We start from the raw sequence: 25,070 nt of genomic DNA, 5'->3' as shown, positions 1-25,070 counted from the left end.
AGGGGGTTGGGGTTGGTGAACTGAAATAACCGAATAACGCCCGTTTCGAGGTATACAAGAATATTTTATTCGTCGAAAGTAACAAATATACAAATCCTCCAAATAAACTTGCGTCGATTTAAATGAAAAAAGAAATCATCCGATTTTTCCTTTTAACCGCGAATCGAGGTCGTTCTAAGCGATCGAACTTCCGCCCTTCCGATCCGCCCTTCCGTTCTTGCCCGCGCGTTCGAGGAAACCGAGCGCGCGGCTGGGCAGTGTGTATTGTCGACGTGCGCGCGAATGGAGCCGCGGCCGCGTTTCTCTTTTCTCGCTCCCTTTCTCATTTCTTTCAACAAACATACAAACATCAACGGAAACGGGTTCGTGAGTTTCGAAACCGAGAGTGAGTTAGAGTAATTTTGGCACGATCATCCTTCCAGGAAACCGATGGCCACTCGCGTGTGTGCTCGTGCATCCGTACACATAACAAATCGATAAAAACACCATCCCCTTCCTCTCGTTTTCACCGTGTTTCTTTTCTCGTTTTGCTTTTCTTGTATCGCGTCGTCGGAACGGTCCCCGTTCCATTTTCTTCTCTCCTCGTCGTTCGTTCCTTTTTTTTTCTCGATGTTCTCTATCTATCTATCTAACTATATATATATATTTATATATATTTATATATATAAACATCCGCCTAAATGGATAGATCCATTCGCATCTGCGTCGCCAGTCCTTAGCACGTATTTACACATATATAACCATCTAAACGCACAGTCTCTAGTTTAACTTCGTTTCACGATTATTACAATACGATCCTCACGGTACAGACCCGATGATCTCGCGTCGAGCAACGTTCATCTTACAAACGGAAGTGTCTATGTACAAGAGAGAAAGGAAAAGAAAAGAGAGTAAAGAAAAAAAAAAAAAGAAAATAGAAAGTAAAAGGGACGAAGCGGGTGGCGTCCCGCGCAAATTAAGGCAGTGGTTCGATGAGTTCGTGCGGAGAATCGGCGTCTCCTTTCGTCGAACAGCGTGTACAGTTCACCACACTTCTGTTCACTCGAGTCGTTCGCGGACTGTCACTCACCACAGGAAACGTAACGAGGTTCGCCAGGGTTCCGTTCGTTCAGAGCCACGGGCCCAGCTGAGCCTCGAGGATCGTGGCCGCGTCGGTTCTGCCCATCACTCGAAGGTGATTCAGAAGATCGGTAACCGCGGTCGGCTCGTGGTGCTTCGCCTCCCACAGGTCCAGGATGTGCTCTGTGGGGCTGGATTTGGTCGCGAAGTAGTTGATGTACCTGGAAATCGAAGGGATCGTGCATGGTGTTTTCCATCGTCGAGTATCGAGAGTAGAAAGTTGCGTCGGAACAGAAATTAAAATAGAACAAAAAAGTTAGATCAGGATCGATTTAGTTGAATCTTCGCGTCGAACGAAACAAGAACTCCCGGAACGTAATAACGTTCGTCGAGACCAACGCGAACCCCAGAGGAAAGCAATTGCTTTAAAAGCCGTGCGAACGGAGCGTTTAAAGAAACTATCGTTGTCCCCGGAGGACACAGCCCGTCAGACGCTTCCATGCTACCATCGCGCAGGTATACTAGCCGCAAGCAAAACGCGGTTGTTCTAGAAGATTGCTAACCTGTCAACCTGAAGCCTCTGCGCCAGCATCCTCCAGTCGTTGCCTAGGGCGTTTGGCGGGTCCAAGCACTGGCACAGTTGCTTCCTCAGGGACCTGGTGAACCGAAACGGTCTAAGGGTGGTTGAGTCGGTGGTCGCGTTATTAGCATGCCCGCTGCTGACCACGGTCACCTCTCTGAGCGGTCTGGTCACGCTCCCAGACGAGATCAATTGCTTCGCGCCGTCGTAGACGATCCTGAACACCTGCCTGGTGTCCGAGTTCCCCTGCGACACCTGAAGCTTGTAGCTTCTGCTGGTAGTCGGTCCGAACGCGGTGTCCAATCCGAAAGTGACGTGTTTCGTGTTCTCCAGGCAGTTCCACATGTCTCTGAACGAGATCTCCTGTCGCTCGGTGGGCGATTTGCTCTGCCACTCGTTGCCAACTTCTTCCAGGCTGACGCAGAGGGATTCACCGTTGTCTTGGAACAGCAGGGTCCTTGGTTTGTCGAGCAGATATCCCCTGATCTGGGCCTCTCTATCGGCGATCGCTTTCATGGCGGCTTTCGTGTCCTCGACCGCGTACACTCTTACGCAACATTGTCCAGCTTGGCTGGCGAACAACGCCAGCCGCAATCTCTTGGTCGCCATCACGTTCTCGCAACTCTGCCCGGCTAGAACGTAACCCCTGAGCTGCTCGGTCACGATGAACGCCTCCGCGTGATCCAACTGCGTGAACAGCGGCGTGTTAATCGTCTCGTTGCCCAACGTCAACACCCTCGTCCACGTGATCGATTGATGATCCTTGGCGGACGCGATCGCTGTCCCATCCTCGACGCTCAACCCGTCGCAGGCCCAGACGCTGAGCTCCCACGTGGCCGGATGGAGCATCGCGCAGTGCTCGAATTGCAGGATCACAGGCTTGTTGAAGGTCGCCGAGGAAGGGCCGCAGGTAACCACCGCGGATAGCTGCGTGATACCGTCTACAAGGGGGGACGGAAAAACAGAGAGGCGTCCAGTTCGCGTCATTTGTCCAGGAGGCGTGAAATATCGCCGCGAAGGCCGCTTACGGTCTATCGAAGGTTTCTCGTGCCACGCGGTCGTTCGTTACGCGTATCGCGATTTACGGTAACGCTCGGTGAGAAACGGCGCGGCTGTAATCCCGCGTCTCGCCTGAAAGACACCCGGCAGAGCACTCGATCGAGCCCGGCCGTGTCGCCGCGTCAATTGAATCGCAATCGAGCCGCGCGATCGATGAGGCGTTCGTTCCACCGGAACCGTCACGGACAGCGCGCGGCAATTAATAATGCACGCACCACTTACCGGGTAATCGAGGCCTAAAGCGATCCTCGTTCAGCACCGCCAGGTAGAGTTCCTCCCTGAGTGGCTTGGGCACGGCTCCCTCGGGCACAGACATCGATATGCCCGCGTCCGGCAACACCAGGAGAGCGCCGCGCGTGTTCACCGCAGCCCCTGCCACGTTTCCGGTCTCGAGCTTCGGTAGCCGTACGCTCTCCGAGGCGACGTTGTACGTCGAGTCGGAGGACGGGTACGAGCTAGTGACGCTGTTCTCGCAGTCGGAATGGATCTGCTTGTCGCTGCACGACTCCTGGGTCGAGGTGCTTGGGGTTGGCGATATTGGCGAGGGCTGGGGCGCGATCGATAGGTGGGGGACGTCGTAGTGGTGCTCGGAGAGGGATCTCGACATCGACAGCTTCGGGTCGAAAGGATACTCGTAGCAGGCCGGCACGCTCGTCGCCGTTACGTCCGGCTGTAGGCTCAACTTCTTGTCCTGCTCCGGGAAGAACTCCGGCTGGAATTCTGAAACGCACACCGCCGAGCCACGGCTCGTGGGTATCTCTGCGCGCTGCGGACAGACGCCGCTGTGATACTATTCCGATTTCAGGCCAGACCACGTTCGCCACTTTCATCGTTCTTTGGGTCGTTCTCCCGAGGATTTCGCGTTTGCCAAGGTCGAGTCGATTGGTTTCGATGAACCAGATAGGTTTCGGTTATAAATTATCGACAAACTGTTTGCCAAATCGCTGCACCGGTCCAGCTGGGTCCCTGCTCTTGTTCAACAAGCACTACTACGCAATTAGCTCAAACCGAAAAGTAAATGAAATTTCTACACCATCGAACGCGAAATTACACCGTTCGCTTGGATCGGATAATATGGGTTGATTCGACGAAATTGAAAGTGACGCGGCTCACCGTAAATTACTGTTCGATCGAGCTGTTTTTACGCTTCGTTCAGTGCGCTCTGAACTTTTCGCGCGATCGAATCAGCGGTATTGTTCGACCGAAGCGAGCCCTGTAATTTCGCCCGGAGGGGGCGACAACGGCGACGACGGAACGATACCGCTCGACCACGTAGATGAAAGTGGCGAACCGGCGGTGTCGATCAAACTTCGAAATAGCATCGTTTTTAATCGCGTGCAGCGAGCGAAGGACCGAAAACGAGTTCGCGTTCATCGCGTGCTGTCGGCTCTGCACGCGTAACGCGCGTAATTAGACGCGTCCAGCCGCGGAACCGTCTCGCTCCTTCGTCCGCGGTGAGCCAACGCGGCTGGCCTTCTTCCTTTTTTCCTTCCCCATCTGTGAAATGCTTACCGTTACGGGCCATGGAGTAAAGGGAATGATCCCGACCTTTGCGCCTCAGAAGCTTCGCTAAGAAAAATGCCAGGCCGCCGATTACCACACACGCGACAGTCAAGCCAACGTAGAGAGCCACGTCCATCTGCCGGTTCGCTGTGAACATCAAACGACGCGTTTCTTTTTTTACTCGTGCACCACGAACCAGTCGCAGAGACGTGGTAGACGTTACCACAGGGATCGCTGAATGTTAATTGGTTTATTATCGAGAGTGATTCCACCCTTAAACGCGTCTCGCGCAGTTACGAAACCTAGTCTTTGGGAATCATCGAAAAATCGCCATCGCGAAAGTTGCAACTCTGCTAGGAATCGTTTAGAAGATGTTAGCTGGCGCTACTAATTAGGTTCCATCGCTTAGCACCAGCGGAATTGGCAATTTCGCTTCTTTTTACTGGGAAACGTCGCGCGAACGACGCGAGCAAACACGGAATCGTAGCCGTCGCGAGAATTTCTTTCCGCGAATCGCTGTAAGGCGAAGCGAAGGGAGTAACCACGGTCGCTAATTCGAGACTTTGTCAGTCCCTGGCGCGTTAAGCTGCGCGTCAAAAGATTATCGGTCGGTGTCGGGGAGGATCGCGGTAACCAGCGGGCGTTAATTTCTCGTTTTAAGGGTCCACTCCGCGATACGATCTCTCGCGGCCGTTTAAGACGTACCGTGGAAACGGCGCCGCGGTAATTCTCGCGTATCCGCGAAGCGTGCTCATCGTGGACAGCCAGACTTCGGCCACCATTCATGAATAATTTACGCGGCAAGTTTCGCGCGCCCTTCTTCGTCACCCGTCCCCCTCGTCCCTTTTCCACGACGAAACGTGTTCGCGCGGGCCACGGGTGTACGTCTTCAGGAGGCGGAGGAGGAAGGCGAAACACGAAGGGAGAAGAAGACGAGTTTTTAAACGTTTCCCGCGTACCGCTAAATATTACGAGCATCGTTCCAAGGAAAGTTTTAAGCTCGGTTCCTCTCCATTTACGCGAGGAGAGGACACGCTCGTTTCCACTCATCCCCCGTTCCCCACCCGCGAGAGAGCATCATCCCCCTTGGCACTATCGTTTTACGGCGTCGGGGCGTTTAGTCCGCGCTTTCGACGATAAACATTCGGATCATTATTGTCGCGGCCGTTAAACGGGCCGCAATAAAAACCCGCCGCGCGGCGAGCGCGCCGTTCGAACGGGAATAATAACGTTAAGCGGTCGACGGACGGCGAACACGGCGGGAGTGGAAACGTGGGACGCGATTAAAACCGCGAAAAATAACGGAGGAGGTGGGTGGACCGGGTGAGGTGATCGCGATACCCCGCGAGATAGCTTCTCGTCCGCGTGAAATCGCGAGATTGAATTACGCCGTATGCAAAGTCCCGCGAGGAGGTTTCGCCGGGACGAGTTTTATGAATTACGTAACGGGAGATTCATCGGCGCTTCTTGTCGCGATGCGCTGTCACGGCAGCTTGTAAATGCGCGAACCGATGCGCGACGCGGCGTCGTAAATCGCGAGGCTTTCGCGGATATCAATTTATACCGAACGCGTCGAGAGTGGGAAGACTACTTTACGACGTTTCATCCGATCGACTGCTGCTTAACGTTCGCCGCGAGGATGGAAATTATATCCCATAGAGATGTTTCATCGAAACGTCGATCTTCAGGATTCCCGATTTTTACTCGAACGCTATTTATGGGTGCGCGATTTCACTGAATATATGCGTCCGATCGAACTCTTGTCCCGCGTAAACAGAAATCTACCGTGCACAAAGATTCTTGTGGCTTAAAAAGTGCTTCCAAAGCGTTTGTCCAGAATAAAACGGTAACGTAAAGGCTAGGATCCTTCGTGAGTAATGCACGGAACGCGGGTAACCGGAGACCCCCGGAAAGCCACTTAACTGCGCGCGGACCCATAGGAACGGACCCTTTTCAATGCTCTCCGTGTACATATCTATACATATTATATACTGTACACGCGGAACCTCGACGTAACGACACAAAAGAGCGCGAGGAATCGAATCGTTCCCTATTATCGTCCCCGAAAATTTGTATACCCCTCGAGAAACATCCGAAACCGTGGAACGAAAAAAGGCAAACAAAAGCGGGATAAAGAAATTCCTCCCACGCGTCCCGTCCGACGGTATCTCATCGCCACGTCCTCGGGTGGTACGCGTGTCTGGCCGGGAGATTTTCGAGAAATACCACGGTTCCCCCGGGCGCGGCGGCGAGAAAGCGTCGGCGGTCGAGACGTTCCTAAGCTTCTTCCAATTTTAGAATGTCAAAGCCATTCTCGGTTGTAACCCCGGTACGTGACTCTCGGCTGCCCAGGCTTCTCGTTCGCAGGATCATGTGCGTCTGCCTGGCGCACGCTTGTCCCGGGGACACGTGCTTCGAACATCAATAAATGGCGGCGACGAAAACGCGTACGAAACGTTCCACGACGAGAGCGGTGGAGGGCAGGGGCGTGTTCCCTCAAAACGCAATAGTTCCACGTCGTTAGCGTTAGGGTTAGGCGGCCGCCTCGATCCGCAGGACCGCGTTCCACCCTCCGCAGACTCTGAGGAACGCCGGACGAGCACAGGGGGTCGCGGAGATTTATTTTCTCAGCGGCAATTGATAACGCTTCATAACCCCGGCCTAATGTATCTGAAGTCCATAATTCATCCGAGTGTGCCTTCGAAACCTCGCGGTTCCGATCGTCTTTCTTTCTTATCACGAGTTTCGTGGTTGTCGCGGGATTTCCAGCAGTTTTCAGACGCGATACCGCGTGGATGTTCGTGTGTAATTATCCGTACCGAGATAGCGTGAATTACAACGCTTACGGTAGGATAAATGGTACTCGGAATTGTTGAATATTGCGAAAGTGGGATCTTTCAGACTGTCTACTGTTCTAACCGTTTCATCGAGAAACAGCCACGATCGGCAATTTGCGACACGGTCCTTCGCGTCTTGTCGTGGCTTTCAACGAAAATCGAAGCCTCGTGAGAGGGGTGGTTTCTGACCTCACCCTCGAGCAAACGATCGACGTACGCGCGGCGGTTCATGCCTCCGCCACGGGATAATGGCACTTTATTTGCATGCACGATCAATTTCCCTGTTGGCGAGGGTGCGCGGGGGGCGTAACGGCTACCGATTACATAATTTTCTTCGATATTAAAGCGGGGCCACCCCCGTGGACGCGAAGGGAGAGAACGCACAGGCTAGCTGGAACGGTATCGCGTGTGCAACTTTGATGTGGCTCGGTCGATAGAACCGTCCGCGACTGACGGGGGGGCCGCGCGCGTCTGGGTCTGTACGGACCAGTGGGCCACCCTTGGATACCAGCAGCCAGCCGCGTCTCGTTGTTGCGATTGTTTGAGCCGCGATTCGGCCCTTCGACGATCGCCCCGTCGAGCGTCAATAATTAACCGGTCGCGTAATTAAAAGTAAATACGCGGAGGGGCCCCGTGAACGGTTGCCGTCCGCGCGGAAAACTTGCTCCGCAAATAGCGGAGGGATCGCGGAAGAAACGGCGGGGTAGGCGAGGGCATGTATTTTTCCTTCGCGAGAAACAATTATCGCGAAGATGAGAAGCGAGCGCGAAAGTTCGATGCTTTTGTCGGAGCTGCAAATTGGATAGAGTAAGTTAACGGTTGCTCGATGAACAGCTTCCTCCGTTTCGATAATTCGAGCAGCGCTGCTCGAAGCAACACGTATCCGCCTCCCATCTCGTTTATACCTCGAAATCGATGAATATCGCTCTGAAAGCGGCGCTATGCGAGGCGAGTGGCATACGGTCGTTCGTTCCCGACGCTGGCCCGATTTGAATGATATCAGATCGCGAACTCCACGGTGAATATAAACGGCGCTCACAGCCCGTAGAGAATCCATCCAAGAATGTCGCGTGACGAGTTAGGCGCGTTCTCCTCGCGACTGGTCGCGCCCCGTGTCTGCCCACGATATTTCGATTTTCGCGCGTCGCCGCCGCGGAACGAATCGGGGGTGGGTCCTTCGACGCTTGACGGATCGCGATTATACGATCGTGACGCGCCGCCTCTCTTTCTTTCCCATCGTAAAAGGGGTATACAAGGTGTACATATTTGAAACGAAATCGTAGCCTAGGTGGAATCTTCTATCACTAATTCTATCAACTAGTACAAATTAAAAATTCTTACCTTCCTCGGTTAAGTGTGCGCCGCCCATTTTCGCGTTACCGTCTGGAAAAGAAACGTTCCTTGAAACATCGAACTGTTCGTTTGACGCAAAAGTGTAGGTATCTCGAGGGAGATAAAAAAAAGAACACGTTGACAAGAATCGCGACTTACTGTTGCACATGCCGCCGGTGCAGTTCGCCACGCTGATGTCCCTCCCTTGGCAAAGTCGTCCGCCGTGGCTGGGTGGTGGTTCGTCACAGGATCGTCTTCTGGTATGCGTGCAGTCCGTGCCGCACACCGACCAGGCTGACCATCTGGACCAAGCCCCGTCCACCACTGTGGAAAAAAAGGACGGGAACGGTTCGAAAGATCGTCTTTCTTCGGCGGGGTCGTTAAGGGGACTCGTATCGACGTAAAGCGACGGTAAAAAGCCACGTGGAAACGGGACTCGGGTGACCGTAACTCGTCCGGTATCCCCACGAGTCTTGTTCGAAAGCCATACTCGTCAATTCGGTCGCGAGAGCTCGCTTCCTTTCCGTTTAATTGACTCGTACGGGCCGTGGAAAAAAGCGGACCCCGTTGTGTATACGTTTAATCCTCGGCCACGAATCGGCTCGTTTCTACACGATACTTACAAATGGGTTCTCTTCCTCCCTTTGTATCTTTTTTCTCTGTTTCTTAATTCCGAGGGGGAGGTAAAAGTTACGCGAACGTTTCTTTCGCTTTCTCAGTGTTTCTTTCGTTGGTTTTTCTGGATCGATTTAAGCGAGGGCACTTACCTAGAGTGTTGGTGAACTCCTCCTGAGCACCAGCTATTCCGAAGCGAGCGTTAGACAGAAAGACGTATAGGTGCATTATCGAAAGCAGATAGACGGACAGACTTTTGTGAGAAACACGTGCGCACACAGAAGCGACAGTAATAACACTCTGGACTCTCGAGCTCCGTGTAACCCCCTGTCTCGCGTTTTTCCATCGTAACGAAAGGAGAACGACGCGAGCCTCGTCCGTGACGATCTTCGCGCGATCCAGGAAAAGGATCGAGCGTATCGAAATTCCGCGAGCTGGACTCAGTCACTGGGAGCCACGCGCGCCAGACAAGGGGTTAATATTTCGCTCGTCGACTCCCCGACCGTTGGACGTTCGCCACCGACGATTTTCTACGCGTCGCGTATGTCCGCGCGCGTATCTGCAGGTGTATTCGGAGACTGGGCTTGGGTTTTCGAAAGGTGAATACAATTTAAGAGAGCTGACTGGCGGAGGCGCGCGGCGACATTGAGTCCCGAGAGGGGACGAGGGAAGAGGCTCGTAAATCAAACGATAGAGCCTCTCCTCTGTTTGGCATCGGTAATATCGGTTTGCCGTGGCAGAACCTGCTTGCTCGCCGTCCAAGCGACGAGGAGAAAACGGTCTCTGGCACCGCGGTTGGAAACGAGACGGGGAAGGCTAAATGGCACCGGGACCGGCAAGAAATTCTTCTCTTGGTACGATCGCGGAACCGAGCCGCGGCCCATCGACGTTAACGAACCGTGATGTTTCCTTGAAAATCTCATTCCTGCCGCAGCGATCGATAACGAATCGGCGGGGGCACGCTTACCAGGACAGGCGGTGTTGCAGTCCATCTTCTGCTGGGAGGGACCCAGGCACGGCTGACCCCCGTTCATCGGGGCGGGGTTCGTGCAGGTTCGAGTTCGTTTTTGGCCCCCTTTCGCGCATCTCGAGTGGCATTCCGACCAGGCCGACCACGAGGACCATCCACCGTTCACTGGAACGCAATTCGCATCGAACCTTTGATTTCTTTCGCTCTACTCATTCGTCGCGCTCGTCGAATCGGAACTCTAGTTTAGCTTTTTAATATTTTTTTCTGTTTTTTGTTAATATTAATGAAGGTAACGTACCGTAAACCGTCAGGCTGACAGGCTCGCTGAGTCTCTTCGCCGCGATGTTCTCCGCGACGCAAGTGTAATTCGCCTGATGGCTGAGCTTCGCCTGGCCCACCAGAAGGTGTCCCTCGCTGGACACTAAAAGCGTGTCCGACTCGGTGTCAACGGGGACGTTATTCCTTAGCCAGTACACCCTCGGCTGTGGCACTCCCACAGGAGGAAGACACCTGAGTTCGGTGCTCTGGCCCGCCTCCACCGATACGGAGTACGGTGGGGACTCGAATTGCTTCTTCAGGTCTGGAAAAATGAGATTTATGGCCGCTGGGAAACACGATACGCACGGGCGAATACATCTCGTTCAGGGAGAAGAAATGGTCGATGTTAATGGATACCAAAGGTGACGGTGGAAAAAAGAAATTCTATTCCGTCGAGTAAAAGGAGACGGCGCGAGAGGATATTTACTGGAATCGGAGGAGATTTCTACGAATATCGGTTAATCCGGTTAACGGCGATAGTTACGAGTCGAGATCGAAGAGGAGAGCCAGTGATTCATCTCCGCCATTTCGACGGGCAAAGTTTTCGAAGAGTGTTATGTAAGCGCAGAGAGCACCGGACAAACGGTCCTTTCCTAAATTGATGCTCTTAGAAACTCCACGGTTGCCGGTCATTGTGTTGCCTCGCATTAAGGGTCGGAATTAAATAATGACCTCGCTTAGGAGAATCAAGATAATTACGAGGGGCCAGAAGGGGAAATAAGACGAAAGTCGTAACTGTCTCCTGGCAGCGGGGCAAACAACTGTCTACAGCTATATATTTCTCGGCTAGCCTCTTAGAAGAATAAGAAGGCCTTCGCGTCACGTTCAAACTTTTTGTGTAACTCAAACTAATTCGAGCGATTGGTAGACGAATCGTGTAGAGATTCCTCGTGAGAATCGTTCGATACTTACAAGCAACGTCAACAGTCGCCGGTTGACTCTTAATCTGTCCCGAACCAGACCAGGCGATGCACTCGCATTTGAACTTGTCCCTGCCGAAGTACTCCTCGATATGGTCTCTGGTCACGTTCAATTCGCAGTCGACTATTCTGGTCCCGGTGTGGGGGTCCACGAAGTCCTGTTGCTGCGCGTCGTCCGCCCTCGCGTTGTTGCACCAGAAGTAGATTTGCAACGCGTGCGCTGCCTTGCAGTGCAGCGTCGTCGGTTTGTTCTTCACCACGAACGAATTGACCGGCTCGGTGAGAAAGACGGGCAGATGGCCGCCCGCCTCGGAGATCAATTCCGTGTCCGTGGCTATTGTCGCCGAAGGCACGTCGTCCTCCTCCAGGTAGGAATCCTCGTCCTCCGCGGCATCCTCGCCTTCTAGAAAAAAAGAGGAGACCAATATAGATAATTCTGAATGATCGTTCTTCTTCCGAGTCGATGGATCTTGGTAGGATCCGTCTGCAAACATTACATCGAAGGAGCTCAATGGCGAATTTAGGGGGCACTGGTGCGCGACGTCGCGCTGAGTTATGTACTCTAGGCTCTATTGCTCCCTAAGGAATCTTTGGGGGGTAACAAGAATGGAAGAGGGTTTAATTTTCATTTAAAGGTAGTAACATCATCCACTTTCGTAAATCTCCCAGCGATATCCTCGGTTCCATTAAAATTAGACGCCACGGTGCAGGAGGTCCTCGCGTACAATCAATGACTCGATAACCGCCGTACCATTAATCAGGAGGGCTGCGTTAAAAGTCAGAGCAACGATAACAAGCAAAGTCCCGCGGATTAACCGATACAAACGGCGGTGCTTATTATCGGCTCGTGATAAATTCATAGAATTGGATTATCGTCATTAACGCGTGGCAGAGGCGGACAGGAGGGTCTGGCAATCAGGCTGGATCAGGCGGGACGCGCAGTCAGTCATTTGAATTCTAAATACACGGTACCAGCAGCTCCCCCTCTCCCGCGAGCGTAATCGTAATTTACGATCGAGTTATTAATTCGCGCGGGCGTTATTCACCGCGTGTATTGGTCTCCGAGTAAGGGGTGGTTCCATCTCGATTCGTGAAAATTCTATATTTGCTTGTCAACAATGGCCAGCGCCGGTCCCTCCACCTCCGGCTCCGTCCCCCTTGTAAATCCCGACGCCGGCCCATTTAATGGCCGCGGCGCGGCCGGTGGCGTCTCGCTCGCGGAACAATCGGCCCGCTCGCTCGCGAGGCTGCGAGTAATGAATTTTCGGATTTACGCGGCGCACCGGTGCACAAGTCCGATGCGTTTCCCGCCAACCGGCGGTTAGACCTTTATCCCCGTGCGACATTTGGCCGGGAGCCACAATTTTCATCGCGATAATCGCCGGCCGTTCTCGCGCCACTTTGCGAGGCGCACGGCCGCCGGGAAAAATGAAACCGTGGGACACGCGCGAGAGGGACGGCCAGCGGCGGAGGTGTATATCGGGGAAATTTCGAGAGCCCGCGTTTCGTTGTGTCTTGGAGCGACAGCGCGGGCATAGCGATCGAAAATATAGGGGCCATCGTGGTGAATCGATACTCCCTTTAACGCGGCACGTATTTATTCGCCCGCGCGTACGCACGATAAAAACGTGTAACCCGTCGCGATCGACGGACGTCGCAACCGGGCGTCGTAGCTTTTTATCGTTGTCGTTGCTCGTTATTTTTTCCCGCTTTCCACGGAACGCCATCCAGCCGGCCTGGCAAATCGAAACGCGAGCGGGGAAAAAGGAGCACTCGCGTCGAAAAAAATTGTCAGAATTTATACACGATGGCGGGCAGATACCTTCAATATCCTGTCTGCGGAGATAGGGATCGGGCAACGGGCAAATGAGAAGCACGAACGAGCTGGCGAAAAAAATAGAACGCGAGGGAGAGAGAGGGGGGAAGGGGAGTAAAAAATTTTTTGGCCAACGTGACGTACCGTGGCGAACTGAGGCGCGACTAAAAGAGAATTTTCATCGGTTTCCGATAATAGGTCTCGATCGACTGTTCGATGGAGTCCCGCAGTGTCCTCGCACGGCCAGTTTTTTCAACCCCTCCCGCGCGCGAATCAGAGTTCGTACGGACATCCTCGTTAGCCACTTTAGGCCACCACGACGAGCCCCATATCGTCGATTGAACTGCCTCACGATTTTTCTATCTTTTACGCGTACACGTGCTGGAAATATCGCTCGCCTATGGGGTTGGATCCGATCGAAACGAACAACGCGCGTTGTGGGATTTGTCCCACCATCGTGTCTTCTTCGCGGAAGCTCCATTCTTGACTATGGTACCAATTATGGCCCTCTTCGATTACACGATATTCCGTATGTAAAGATACCACTGTCACGTAAATCACGGTCCATTGCTTCGTTCGTTAGAGTCCTCTGGGAGAACCGATTTCCCAAGAGCCGATTAAAACAAACGGCCATCGTTGCGCGTTTATCCATCGATCCGCGATGTTTTCTTTTCGCGCCTTCGGATCCTCTTCTCTTTCGATCAACTGAAATCCGCCCACTCTGTGTGTGCAGGCGTTCGCAAACACGCGAGCATAGAATTCGAGCATCGAGGTCGGGGGTAGAAAGGAGACAGGGAACGAAAGAAGGGGAAGGTACATCGGAGAACTCAATCGAGCGGAGCGAAGAGGAGACGAGCGGCAGTCGGCGAAAGAGGATTTCCATCGATTTCCGATAATTCCGGTGATCGGTTCGCCGATAAAGTTCCGCGGAATCGTTCCTGTCTAATTCCTACGGACGAGTTCGTATAAATTCCGGCTGGCCATTTTGCGCGCATACGTCCCTCTTTCTCTTTAGCCGTGTCTTTGATTGCTCGTACACACTCGTCCCCCGCCGACCCCTGTATCTCGCTAATTCACGCCACCCTCTCTCCCTCTCCTTCTTTCTCTCTCTCTCTCTCTCTCTCTCGTGTCGCACTCGTGAATCGTCTCTCTCTTTTTTTCTCCGCGTCGCGAGAGGCTAGAGGGAAAAATAGAGCAACGAGAACGAGCGCTTAATCGGGCGATATAACGCACGCGAGCTCGAGAAAAAGAGGAGCTTCGCTCGATCGAGGGGTTGAATCGAAGGGGTGAAACGGAGAATGGCTGTTACGCGCTTCGTCTCTTTTTCTCCCGTCTTCTTTTTTTTACATGGATTATTCTTTTGCGTTTGTTCTTGGTTATTTAGTTTCCTATGGTAATTCCTTTGATGGATGCGGTTTTGAGCTTCCGCAGTGGATTCGGGTGTGGGTAGGCGGGGTGGAAGTTGGGCTCGACTAGTGAAATTGGAAATTATCGATTCGGAGCGAGTCCTTTTCGCGAGCGCCTCGCCGGCTGGGATTCTGGTAGAAAGTTAGCGGGCCTCGTAATGAATTTTCCGAATGTGGGACGATATCTCCTTTCTAATTGACTCTCCTAAATACTCTCCAATTTCATCTGAACATAAATCACGTAAAAGAGAAGTCGGTTTGGGAACGATTTTTGTCGACTCTCTTAATCGCTTTCGCGAACGAACAAAAGCGTGTACCCGTTCATACGCAAGAATAATTACTCGCGAGCAAACGGACAAGAATATTTCCAATTGAACTCGTATTGTGGCCTCTACGAGCCTCCCAGCCCTTATCCCGCCGTATCTACGCCAGAAACAAGATTTCGCACACCAACCCCCAAACGTCCACTCCGCGCACTCCGCTCTGTTCAGCCTGGGTAATCTCCGATCTATCACCGAATCGACCGCGCCTCTCGAACACGGCGAGCTTTGTCGAGGCCTGTCCCCATCGCGCCGCGGTAATTGCTCGTGGCAAATACCCGTCTAAACACCGCTGCTCCCCGTCGAAGAAGGAGGCGAATCAGGGGGGACAAAAAAGGAGCAAGAAAATCTCGGGCGTACAGGGTTGCGAGCTTAATTGAGCAACGTCACGCGACACGCGAACCAAACGCAGTTAGGGGGAAAAAACCAGGCTCATCGGTTTCCGATAATTCGGAACGGAACGCTGTCCTTCGGTTCCGCTATCGCGAATCGCTCGCCAACAGATCTCGGTGAAGCCTCTCGTTACCCGGGTGTAGCCGGATAGTTAGTCGTATCTCCGTTGGCTCGGATACCTCCGGCTGTTTCTCCGTCTGTGTCCATGTGTGCGCGTGCCCGTGCGTGCACAGTGTGGGTTGACCACGTATTACGCCGGCCAAGGCGGGTGTACTGTTTCAACGTGTACCTACGGTCGGGGGACCACACATGACGCCTCTTAATTAACAAAGGTACCTGCAGCAGGGTCGTTCCTGCTGGCCAAGCCAGTCCACGGAACGTGCGCGCGCTCCGTGCGAGACGGAGATGCGAATCGGAAGGCGCGCTTGGCTGGAGACGGGGAAGATCGAAGGAAGGGTGGCCGATGGGGTTGCGCGCTCGGATCAGACGATAGGAGATACATGTTTTCGGGGGATCGAGGTGCAGGTACTTTTGTTTTAAACGCGATACACGTGGAATCGGACGAGGGTTTCGGACGGCGCGAGGTGTTGGGTTCGGGAGGGGCGAGGTGTTGGTTATTTATGGCAGTGAAAGTGGCGAACAATGAGGTCTTGAATGGCGACGGCTCTATTTCGAGGCTGGTCAATGTCTCCCGTCCTTGGAAACGTGTTCCATTCATGTGGGGCCTGGCGCAGTTTGGGTGAAACTACTTTCCGCTCCCCGCGTCATGCATGTTACTCGAGTTGAACGATTCAGAGTAAGAAGAGAGAATGAAATAGCTACGATATGCAAATCATTCGATTTTACACGTACAACAATTCCTCTGTGCAGACTCGTTCGTCGAACGAAACGAAGAGCTTTGAAACCGGTGGGAAACTAGAATAGGTGAGAGAAGTGAAAAGATTTAAATAAGACAAAAAGCAAACACGAGGAACACGAAGGCCGAGCCGAGAAGCGAGGAAGAGGAAGACGAACGAAGGAAGAGACAAGAGCTTCCTTGTTTTCTCGGCCGTCACGTGCCTTGTTATTTTAGCAGGCCGAACGCCGGCCAAAGAGTAACGCTTCGTGCTCCGGGCTTCATTGACCCCGCCGCTTGACTCTTCCTCCTTTTCCGTGGCCTACGCGTAGGTACCCTACACGCGGATCTCTCGTCAAACCGAACACCTAACGAGCCACGAAATCAAGCTGCTCGCCTCGCGGAGATCCTCGTTGATACTCTGACACCGTTCCCCGGCTGAAGGGTGTTAATTTGTTGGAAAAAAGAAAACCGCAAACATGGGGAGAAGTTGAACTTCCTGGAACACTCTTTCGAGCCATGGGTTTCTCTTCGCGTGAATTTACCGCTTTATTATTAAACACGGAGCGAAAGTGAAGTTTCTTAGGCTTGAGAATAGAGGGTCTCATAAAATATTCCTTTAATTATTGCTTCGTCGATTGCAATGCGACGCTCCTATGCTTAAAACCAATCATATCGATCAGTGAGTCGCTATTCTTTAGAATAAACCGTATGCACCGCTGAAATATTATCCTTTGATCGCGTGAACGTATCTGGCACACCATCCTCCGGTAAACAGTTGAAAAGGGAAGACCTTTCGAGAGATTTCCAGCAGCAGATTATCCGGAGCGACACTTATTCCGAGTCTGCAGAAGTCAACGCCAGGTGCGGAACAAATACTGTAGACGACGTTCGTTGAATGGTGGCGAAAGGTCCACCAGGGTGTCCTCAGGTTCGAGAATTAACGTTTCTCATGAATCCGTCCCGCGGCGCGAGCAGGACTACTTCCGGTGTCGAGGGTGTTCCGAAACGTACAATAAGACGGCGCCAGACCGCCTCGAGTCGCCATTATGTCCCAGGCTATTCACGGGTGACGATCTCCGGGCCCAAATAATGCCAGTCAAGTCGCTCTGGATCGGGTTCCCTGGTTCCAGGGGAACTTTGTTGTACCGTCATCCCGGTTAACGAGAGAGACACGTCCGGAGAGTAGTGGTTCGTCGAGCGTTTTTTCATCGATCTCTATCATAGCGGACAGGCTGGAGAGAGGGGAGCCTCGTGGATGCCAGATCGAAGTGGATAGGGTGAGGATCGAAGGAGGAATCGATGGGGAGCCTCGATCGACGGAGAGATGAAATCAGGTTGAGCCTCCCCCGATTCGTTCCGTTTGGACAGCCGCGCATTATCTTGGAGCGGCGCGCGACAACGGCCCGGCATTGTATTCGGAATCGTGGTCAGAGGTCGGAGTTAAAGGGCGGTCAGTGTACCCGGGAGGATATAGACCTCTCAGGTGGGCTGGACGGCGCCACGTACCGACGACAGTCCGTCTCTAGGCTGTTGCGAGCGTTTTTCCATTTCGCGGACGGATATTGAAACGGACTACGTACGGTCGAGAAACGCACCGAATTAACGTTTCGTTCACTCGCGGCAATAAATCGCGACTTTTACCGTCGCGACGCCGAGAGTTATGACTTCCGTTAGCGTGGAAAATAGAAATCGCGATCGCGGTGGTAAAAGTCATAACTTTTACACCGCGTGAAACAAAACTGTGTTCAGCGATCGAGAGAGAAAGAGAGAGAGAGGTTTTTATCGACACGGTCGAAAACGAACCTTAATTTCCTTCGCAACGATTTAATCGAAAATATAAATTTCGTAACCGAGTCACGTTGACCCGGCGCCGCTAATCGAACGTTAACCTCAATTTAATCCAACAACCTAACAAACCCGTTCCTACTGTACGAACCGAGCCAAGATCAGTGGAGTCCAAACAGCTCGACTGGCGAAACGTGTAACTCGGTTCGTTATTGGGTTTCATCCGTCGCTTTTGACTATTATTTTCCACGTGGCGGTTGAAATTTGTCGACGGACGAGAGAGACGCGACAAAGGGCGAATTAAGCGAGTCGAACGAGCGAAACCGGTCGAAAAATGCGCGAGCGCGACTGAAAGGGGTGAATATTAAAAGAAGGTGGGGTAGAAGCCGGAAGAGGAGCCGAGCGGTGGGTGATGATGCGTATTACACGAGTCGATCGCCGGGCTTGGCAACGAGGCGCGCGTTAAGGCGTGTAATTAACCGAGTAACAGAATCAGATACGACCGCTTGGTTGCGTGCTAGCCACCCGCGGCGCCTTCTTTTCTCGCGCTATCGATAACGGGTCCGACCCCCTCGAATCTCGGCTCTCGGTCGTGCCAGGCGTCTCGCCATCCGTCGAACTGGAACAGAATTTCACGTCCCGCGGTTTTTGCGGGATCATCGTTCCATTTGCGGGACACAATGGGCGCCGTGTACCGATTTGCATTGAAATTGCGGCTCTCGAAAGATCCGAATCACCGACGAGGCGGGATCGGACGCGGGAAAACTCGCGCCCGCGCACGCGGTTAAACGTGACCGGCGTTCGATTACGATTGGCGCCCATTCGCTGTTTCCGGGTTTTAAAGATTCGCGTCATGCCGTGCGACACGGATCTCTCTTTGCGGCCAGGGGTGATCGTTGGCTCGCACTCGATGGACGCGCGAGACGTGGAACGAGATCGTTCAGCAATTTTACGACTTCGTACGATCCTCGCGAGACACCGGGTTTCTATGTAGTTTTAACTTCGCGACGTCGCGCGTGAAAGATGACGCTGTTCAGCGACGGTAAACGAAGCCGTGAGGAGTAACTTTGCGTCAGGAAAATTGAAGAGGTTGAGAAACGAAAGACAGTTACCTCGTCGGCTGGACGCGAGATCGGTAAGTCTGAACGATTTAATAAAATTAAGCGCGGTTCATAATTTTGCGGATGCGTCCAAGGGGCGAAAAACACGGGGGATCTATAAATAAAGAGGTATACGGGAATTTCGAGCCGAGTTGACTGGAAATGCCGATAAATTTCGCGGTTATGTCATCGAACCGACACGACCGGCGCCTTCCGACGATTTAACATGAAACTGGGCCCGTAATTCGATTCCAGCGAAGCATATTTACGAAAACCTGACGCGGTAATGAAAGGTGCAATTAAAATACGAGGAACGAGGGAGCGCGGGTACTTTGGTGAGATTTCGCAACTCCGTCCAGCCTCCTCCGTCGATCCTGGAGGACCGTGAAAGCTCGGAGCGCGCGAAAATATCGCCGTGTTGTAATTCGATCGGTCGATATTTCACGATCTCTGGCCGTGGTCCGCGTTTTACCCGCCGCCGCTCTTTCCCCCGGTTCTCCGTGATTTCAACAATAATCGCGGCGCTTGCACAACCGCCGGGGCCTCCTCTCGCGGCGCACCACTCTCTCGTTTGATTTACGATAATTAAAGCTGACCCGACCTTTCGTCGCGGCGAGCAAAAGAATGGCAGAAACACAGCGGACCCGCGAGAGCGACGAGGACCGGCTTATACGTGTGTACCCGGTCGGGTACCGTGTCGATGAGAGACTACGAGAGATTAAAGAGTTTCACCCCCTTCTCTCCCACCCACCACTCGCTCGCCTCGTGCGTGTCTCTTTTTTCCCTTCCTTTTTACATCCGAGACTCTGCACCACTGTTCCCCTTTCTCTGCCTCTCTTCCTCGCCGTGGCTGTCGGTCCAGGGAACGGGCCCCGTTCCGACGTGGAACCAACCGGGTAATTGCTCGCTCGACCGAGCCCGCCAACCAGCGTCCGCCTCGGCTTTTGCATTTTTCCCCCGGGGCGATTTCGCGAGATCCACTCGACCTCCCACTAACCGCGAGGAGCCCCTGGTCCCACTCTCCACGCTCTTTCTACGTGATCGAAGGTCGTATCGCGGACCCTGATCGCGATTTACTTATGATACTTATCGCTCGGTAAGGGGCCCCGCGCGCGGGATGAGTAATAGGTTCTCACGAAATCCAGAGGAGTCCGTTCCTCTACGGTTAGCTTCGCGTTCTACGAGCCTTTACGCTCGAGGGTACGGTGGTTACCCGACGAATTCGTGCGTTCTCGTTGCCTCCATTTTGAAATCGAGATATAAAACGGTCGTGAACGTGGACTTATCCCCGTATTTCGGGGCCACCCCCTGGCGGACGGGGGTAGTAAAACCGCGCTGGGGAACGTAAACGTGGACAAAGCTGTATTAGCCGGTCGTGGCGGAGTATCTAAACCAGAGGTAGGAGAATAGAAGGTGGGAACTAACTCGAAAATCAGAAGCGCGATGCCGAGGTTTACGAGAGTGCGGCGAGAGAGCATCGACGCGCGAGGAATTTATTAGTCGTAAATTTCGAGATCGTCGACGCGATCCGCGCGCACCTTCCGCTTTCTCGCGTGCTGGAATAAACATTTTTCCAACGGCGTACGGGCGTTTCGTATTTTCTCCGCTCGTAATTCTTCCCTCGCTACCGGATACGAGCGAAAGCTGGCCGGGTTCGCGAGGACGGGAAAGAGGGCCGCCCCGTTGCCTCGACGGGTTTCAACGGGCGCCTCCTCAAAAATGGTACTCGTAATTTTGATGGATGTTATCTGGGAACCGAACGACTCGCTTCGTAAACTTGTTACCGGTGCAACGTAGTGCGAACGATGGTCTTTCCCCTGGCTTATCAGCAGCGAGCATGTTTCTGATTCTCTTCGAGCCTCTCCGCTAGTTACCCCTCTCCAGAGACTCCATTGTGCGTGTAATACGGGGAAGCGTCGTTCCGGAAATTACTTTACGTTCTGTCTAATGTGATTAACGATTACGCGGATAACTTTCGATTCTAACGTGGCTTAGTCCTTTCCCATGATCATTTTTCACTTCCCCGGTCAATTTCTAACATTCACCACGCCGATTCGTTTTGCAACGATCGAACGTTGCGTCGACCCTCTTACGCCAGAGCTATAAGAATGCAAATTTACTTTTTGACCAAGCGAGCGGACAACTCGTTCGCTCGATTCCACCGCGTGGACTCGTTGCTCGGATACCACCAGCTAAATCACTCTGAAACGGGCGAGACAGCCGTTAACCGCGAGCACCCCAAACGTCTAAATTCTCGAGCGGTCCCAGCGAGCCTGAAAAATTGACGACATCATCGAGCAGAGGCGACAGGGACCACGGGCGAGGAACGTGAGAACTCGCGCGCCGCGACGACCTCTCCCCAGTTAATTATTAACGCGGCCAATATTTTCCACTGCGCGCCGCAACGGCGGCCAGTCAGCTCGCCGGAATTATGACACGATATCACGTCGCGATAAATCGTCGGGGTAATTATTCACACGCGCGTTACTGCACACGTGAGAGGCCTCTTTCTCTCCGCGGTCTGGTCGGGTAGGTAGGTAGGTAACACACGCTCACCTGGCCGTGTCGTAGAAAGAAGAACGATTTTCATAGGCGCCGTTTGCACACTCGACTTCGTGCGTGCCAGTGGTGGCCAAACTTTGTCACCTGATAAGAGCCGTTTATCTTACGAGAACAATGCAGTACATTAATCGAAGCGTACGGCACGACTGCGAATTTTAACTGCATAAAATATCGTTTAAAAAATATAGATGAAGTCTGCGTAAATGTAACGTGCGCCGTTTCGCGAGTCCTCTCTCAGACGCCGTCCTTTTCCGGGTTCTCTGGGATCAAAAGCGTCGCGAAGCATTGGTTGCGTCGGCAGTTTCCGCGCGCGAATATCGTCGCATCCGTATTCCATCGCGAGAGATTGTATATGGTGCGTGTATCAGTTAGTAAAAAGGGAGCGTAGAAATATACGGAGCTGCATTGAGGGTCCTGCAAAGCCGCGGGTTGGCCACCGTGGAGGCACGTCCACGGTTTCGTAGGAAAGTTGCACGCGTACCGCGCGCACAATCGGAGTCGTTAAATGTCGGCGCGTGCAATTTGCATCGCGATGCCTCTTCTCTCGCGGCTAGAAATAAGAGGGACAGGGGAATGGAGAGAGAGAAAAAAAAGAGGAACGACCGTGCCAGCTGTCGGGAAGCGTAATTACTCCGCGCGTTAGAAAAGTCTATCGGTGTTGGTGATGCGTGGCTCTGAGCTGGCGACTGTTGACGAGTACGCGCTGGGAAGAGTGTTGCCAGGTAGTACTCCGCGAATGAGTCACCGGGGATCGAATGGGAAACGGTGAGACTGGTTTCTCGAAATTTACTCGTTAAACGACGAGCGGTTCTTTCTCTCGGGTTTACGTCCCTTTAAAACGGTTCGTTGTACCGTGGCGTTTGAAAACATTCCTCGAGCCACCCGTTTCCCGTGTACGCGTTCGTGGAAACGCGCGGCGATTCGAGGCTCTCGATCGGCAACGTATGATTCGCGTGGTTACGTGTTAATTTGAAAGTCGACGAACGAAACACGCGAGCCTGCGAACGACTTCTTCGAAAGAAGATTTAAAGAGCGCAATAACTCACGGAGGAGTCGGCTCTCGATCGGCCCTCGCTTCGAGCTACGTATCGCTTCCCACAAATGGTAGGGGACCCACTCGGCTCCACCGCGAAAACTTTCTATCGTTATGTGTAACGACGTTCCTTTTTTCCATCCTCGCGCCGCCATTCATCATCCCCGCGCGCACAGCGATGACGAGGCCGCTGTACACGCCGGGGACGCTAATTAGTCGGCCACGTGGTCCCCGCGAGCCCGCGAACGAACCAAAGAGGAGGACTAACCAGCCCTCCTCGCCAGCCCCTTCAACGCGTAAGGTCGCTTTAAAACTAGCTCCAGGGGAGCGTAATCCATCATCGAAAAGCGGCTGGTGTAACGTAACCGGCCGGTTATGCCCACCACTAATCAACGACGCTGACTCGCCGTATAATTAGATCTGGCTGGTCCTCTCTCTCTCTCTCTCTCTCCGCTCACCCCTTTCGCCTCGCCAAGAGTACGAGACGCGCTCGTGACTAGTCTAGCGCGCATAGAGCCAGGTTCTCGGTTTCCTGGCCAGGGAACTGGCAAAAAGCATGTCCGTGTTCGGGTTACTCCCCTCGTCGGCGTCGAACGTTGATTACTCGGATGGGGGAAGGCATTGCTTGGTTCATGGGGATCGAGAGTCGCGTGAGAGTGGTTCGTGGCGTGGATGATGGGTGAACGGAGGTGTGCTCGGAGGTTTGTTCGTGGAATTCGGGGAGTTTAACGCGGCGTCCGACTCGTTTCGTTCGTACGATCGCGTGGATTCTCCGTGTTCGAGTAGTAGGTACGAACTCTCTCCATAACTCTGTCGAGCTCAATGGGAAATGACTTCGTACACTTGGACGGCTCGCGATGCTATACGACTAGATACGGTCGTATCTTATTGGCGCGTTTGTATTAACTTCGCGACGAAGTAATCGGATGTTTCCAAGGAAAATACGAATGGATAATGAATACCCGGATTGTAAATTCTGAGCCACGTAGTCGATAAACTTCGAATCGAGCCTCTTTAAGCTGGTAATTGATATCTAACGATCGTATTATGACTTCGCGGTATCCTCATCCGCGAGTTCTTGCGTGAGTAGCACGCTTCTTATCGTACGAACTAATTGCGCTCATCCGAGAGCCGGAAAATAATAAAATGGCGCCAGTTTCTTGGAACGAGTTCGCTCGTTTCCCACCTTATCGAACGATCTGCGAAGCGGGATTCGTCTCGCGTGGCGATAGAATTCGCGCGAAGTGCCACTCGATCAGCTTCGCTCGCTCGTCATCGACGAGCGTCACGGACGACTCGTCCGGTCGATGGGAAACTGGGCTCCGTTCTCTCGATGGCTCCTGTTTTTACCCTCTTCCGGTTGCAGTTTTTCTCCACTGCGAGGATTCGAAACGGAGCGTCGCACTCACCTTCGCCGGATGTGAAGGGTCGCACCAGGCCGGGCAACAGCACGCAGAACAGCAGGAACAGGGAACACGATTTCGGCCTCATCGCGTAACGTGTCACCGTCGTTCGTCGGTCATTCGTTCATCTTACGTCGAAGAGGAAAATGTCGTAGACAGTCGTGACACTGAACGCTGCGCTTTCACCGCGACTACGCCTGCAATAGAAAAGATTTCAATCAATGGCGCGATCGACTGCTTGGTCGAGGTGTTCGCCGGGAAATTGTACGGCTGCGGAACCTTAGCCGCGGGACTTAATAACCAAGCGGGACCGTGCGGTATGATTGCGCGACGAGGTTAACGCGTTTGTTTCTAAGTGAATAAAACGCGCGGTGCACTCGTTATCCGTTTCTCCGGAATGTTTTAAAAGCGTGCGTCGTTCGTATACCAGCGAACGGCTTAATGTTCCATGAACTGGTGATATACACCGTAGTTCGTCAGTCATGATTAATTAAGGTAAATGAACTGGCAAGTTTTCCAGGCATGTGTGTGAATTACGAGAGAACCGACTTTTACCATTCTACCTGGTTCTATAACTCACGATAAAATCGGTTGGAAACTTTATGTTTAATAGTCAAAAGAAACTTCCGTCTCTATACTATCGGGGTACGGGATCTTTATAAATCGTCAACAGACGTTGCGCGTATTTTCTTGCCGCATTACTCATTAAATTATTTCCCGTCGCCGGAAATTTACCGTATTCAGCGTAATTTGCATAGAGAGAGAGAGAGAGAGAGAGTGAGAGAGAGAGAGAAACCCAGGCTGAATTCCGACGCAGTCAAGAAATACCACGGTCGTCATCGAAACTATAAAGCAGCGCATCTCTCGAGCACCCTCGAACCACGAGGAGCACCGTTCCTCCTCGTGGCGTCCTCGTAAATTCAGGTTCACATTCTCGGCATCTTAAAATACATATCCACCCGCCAGACAGGAGAGAACGAACGAGAGAGAGAGAGAGAGAGAGAGAGAGAGAAAGAGAGAGAAGGAGAAAAAAATTAACGGTTTCCAGTCGATTCACGAGAAGCAACGCTGAAGTTGGTCGCCCCTCGCGAAGGGTGCGTTTCCACCGAAAATACCAGCTCGTAGCCGGCTGTGGTCTTTTCTCGAAAAAAAAAGAAAAAAGAGAAAGCAGGGGAGGGGAGAAAAAAAAATGGAAACTTCCCGGTGGCACGCGATGGAGGG

The 25,070-nt window shown here is 52.8% G+C and overlaps 1 protein-coding gene across 3 annotated transcripts; it reads right to left on the bottom strand.

Moving 5' to 3' along the window:
- Positions 1 to 239: 239 nt before the first annotated feature.
- Positions 240 to 24,034, bottom strand: LOC143424385 (netrin receptor UNC5C). 3 transcript variants are annotated; one of them, XM_076896410.1, is made up of 11 exons: positions 23,856 to 24,034; positions 11,186 to 11,593; positions 10,254 to 10,535; positions 9,953 to 10,120; positions 9,138 to 9,170; positions 8,530 to 8,694; positions 8,380 to 8,421; positions 4,211 to 4,348; positions 2,921 to 3,418; positions 1,623 to 2,580; positions 240 to 1,280 (listed from the first exon to the last, which is right to left on the bottom strand). In XM_076896410.1, exons 1-11 carry the CDS (start codon positions 23,935 to 23,937, stop codon positions 1,109 to 1,111), a joined length of 2,946 nt encoding a protein of 981 aa, XP_076752525.1. In that variant the 5' UTR covers positions 23,938 to 24,034; the 3' UTR covers positions 240 to 1,108. The 3 variants fall into 3 exon arrangements, with proteins under 3 accessions (XP_076752525.1, XP_076752524.1, XP_076752526.1); XM_076896409.1 differs by having other exon boundaries at positions 241 to 1,280; positions 11,186 to 11,596; XM_076896411.1 differs by lacking the exon at positions 9,138 to 9,170 and having other exon boundaries at positions 276 to 1,280; positions 11,186 to 11,596.
- Between the last annotated feature and the right edge of the window lie 1,036 nt (positions 24,035 to 25,070).

Source organism: Xylocopa sonorina, chromosome 6, assembly GCF_050948175.1.
Source record: "Xylocopa sonorina isolate GNS202 chromosome 6, iyXylSono1_principal, whole genome shotgun sequence".
NCBI classification, from domain to species: domain Eukaryota; kingdom Metazoa; phylum Arthropoda; class Insecta; order Hymenoptera; family Apidae; genus Xylocopa; species Xylocopa sonorina.
The sequence above is the reverse complement of the archived record's forward strand: the minus strand, read 5'-3'. Positions and strand labels throughout refer to the sequence as shown.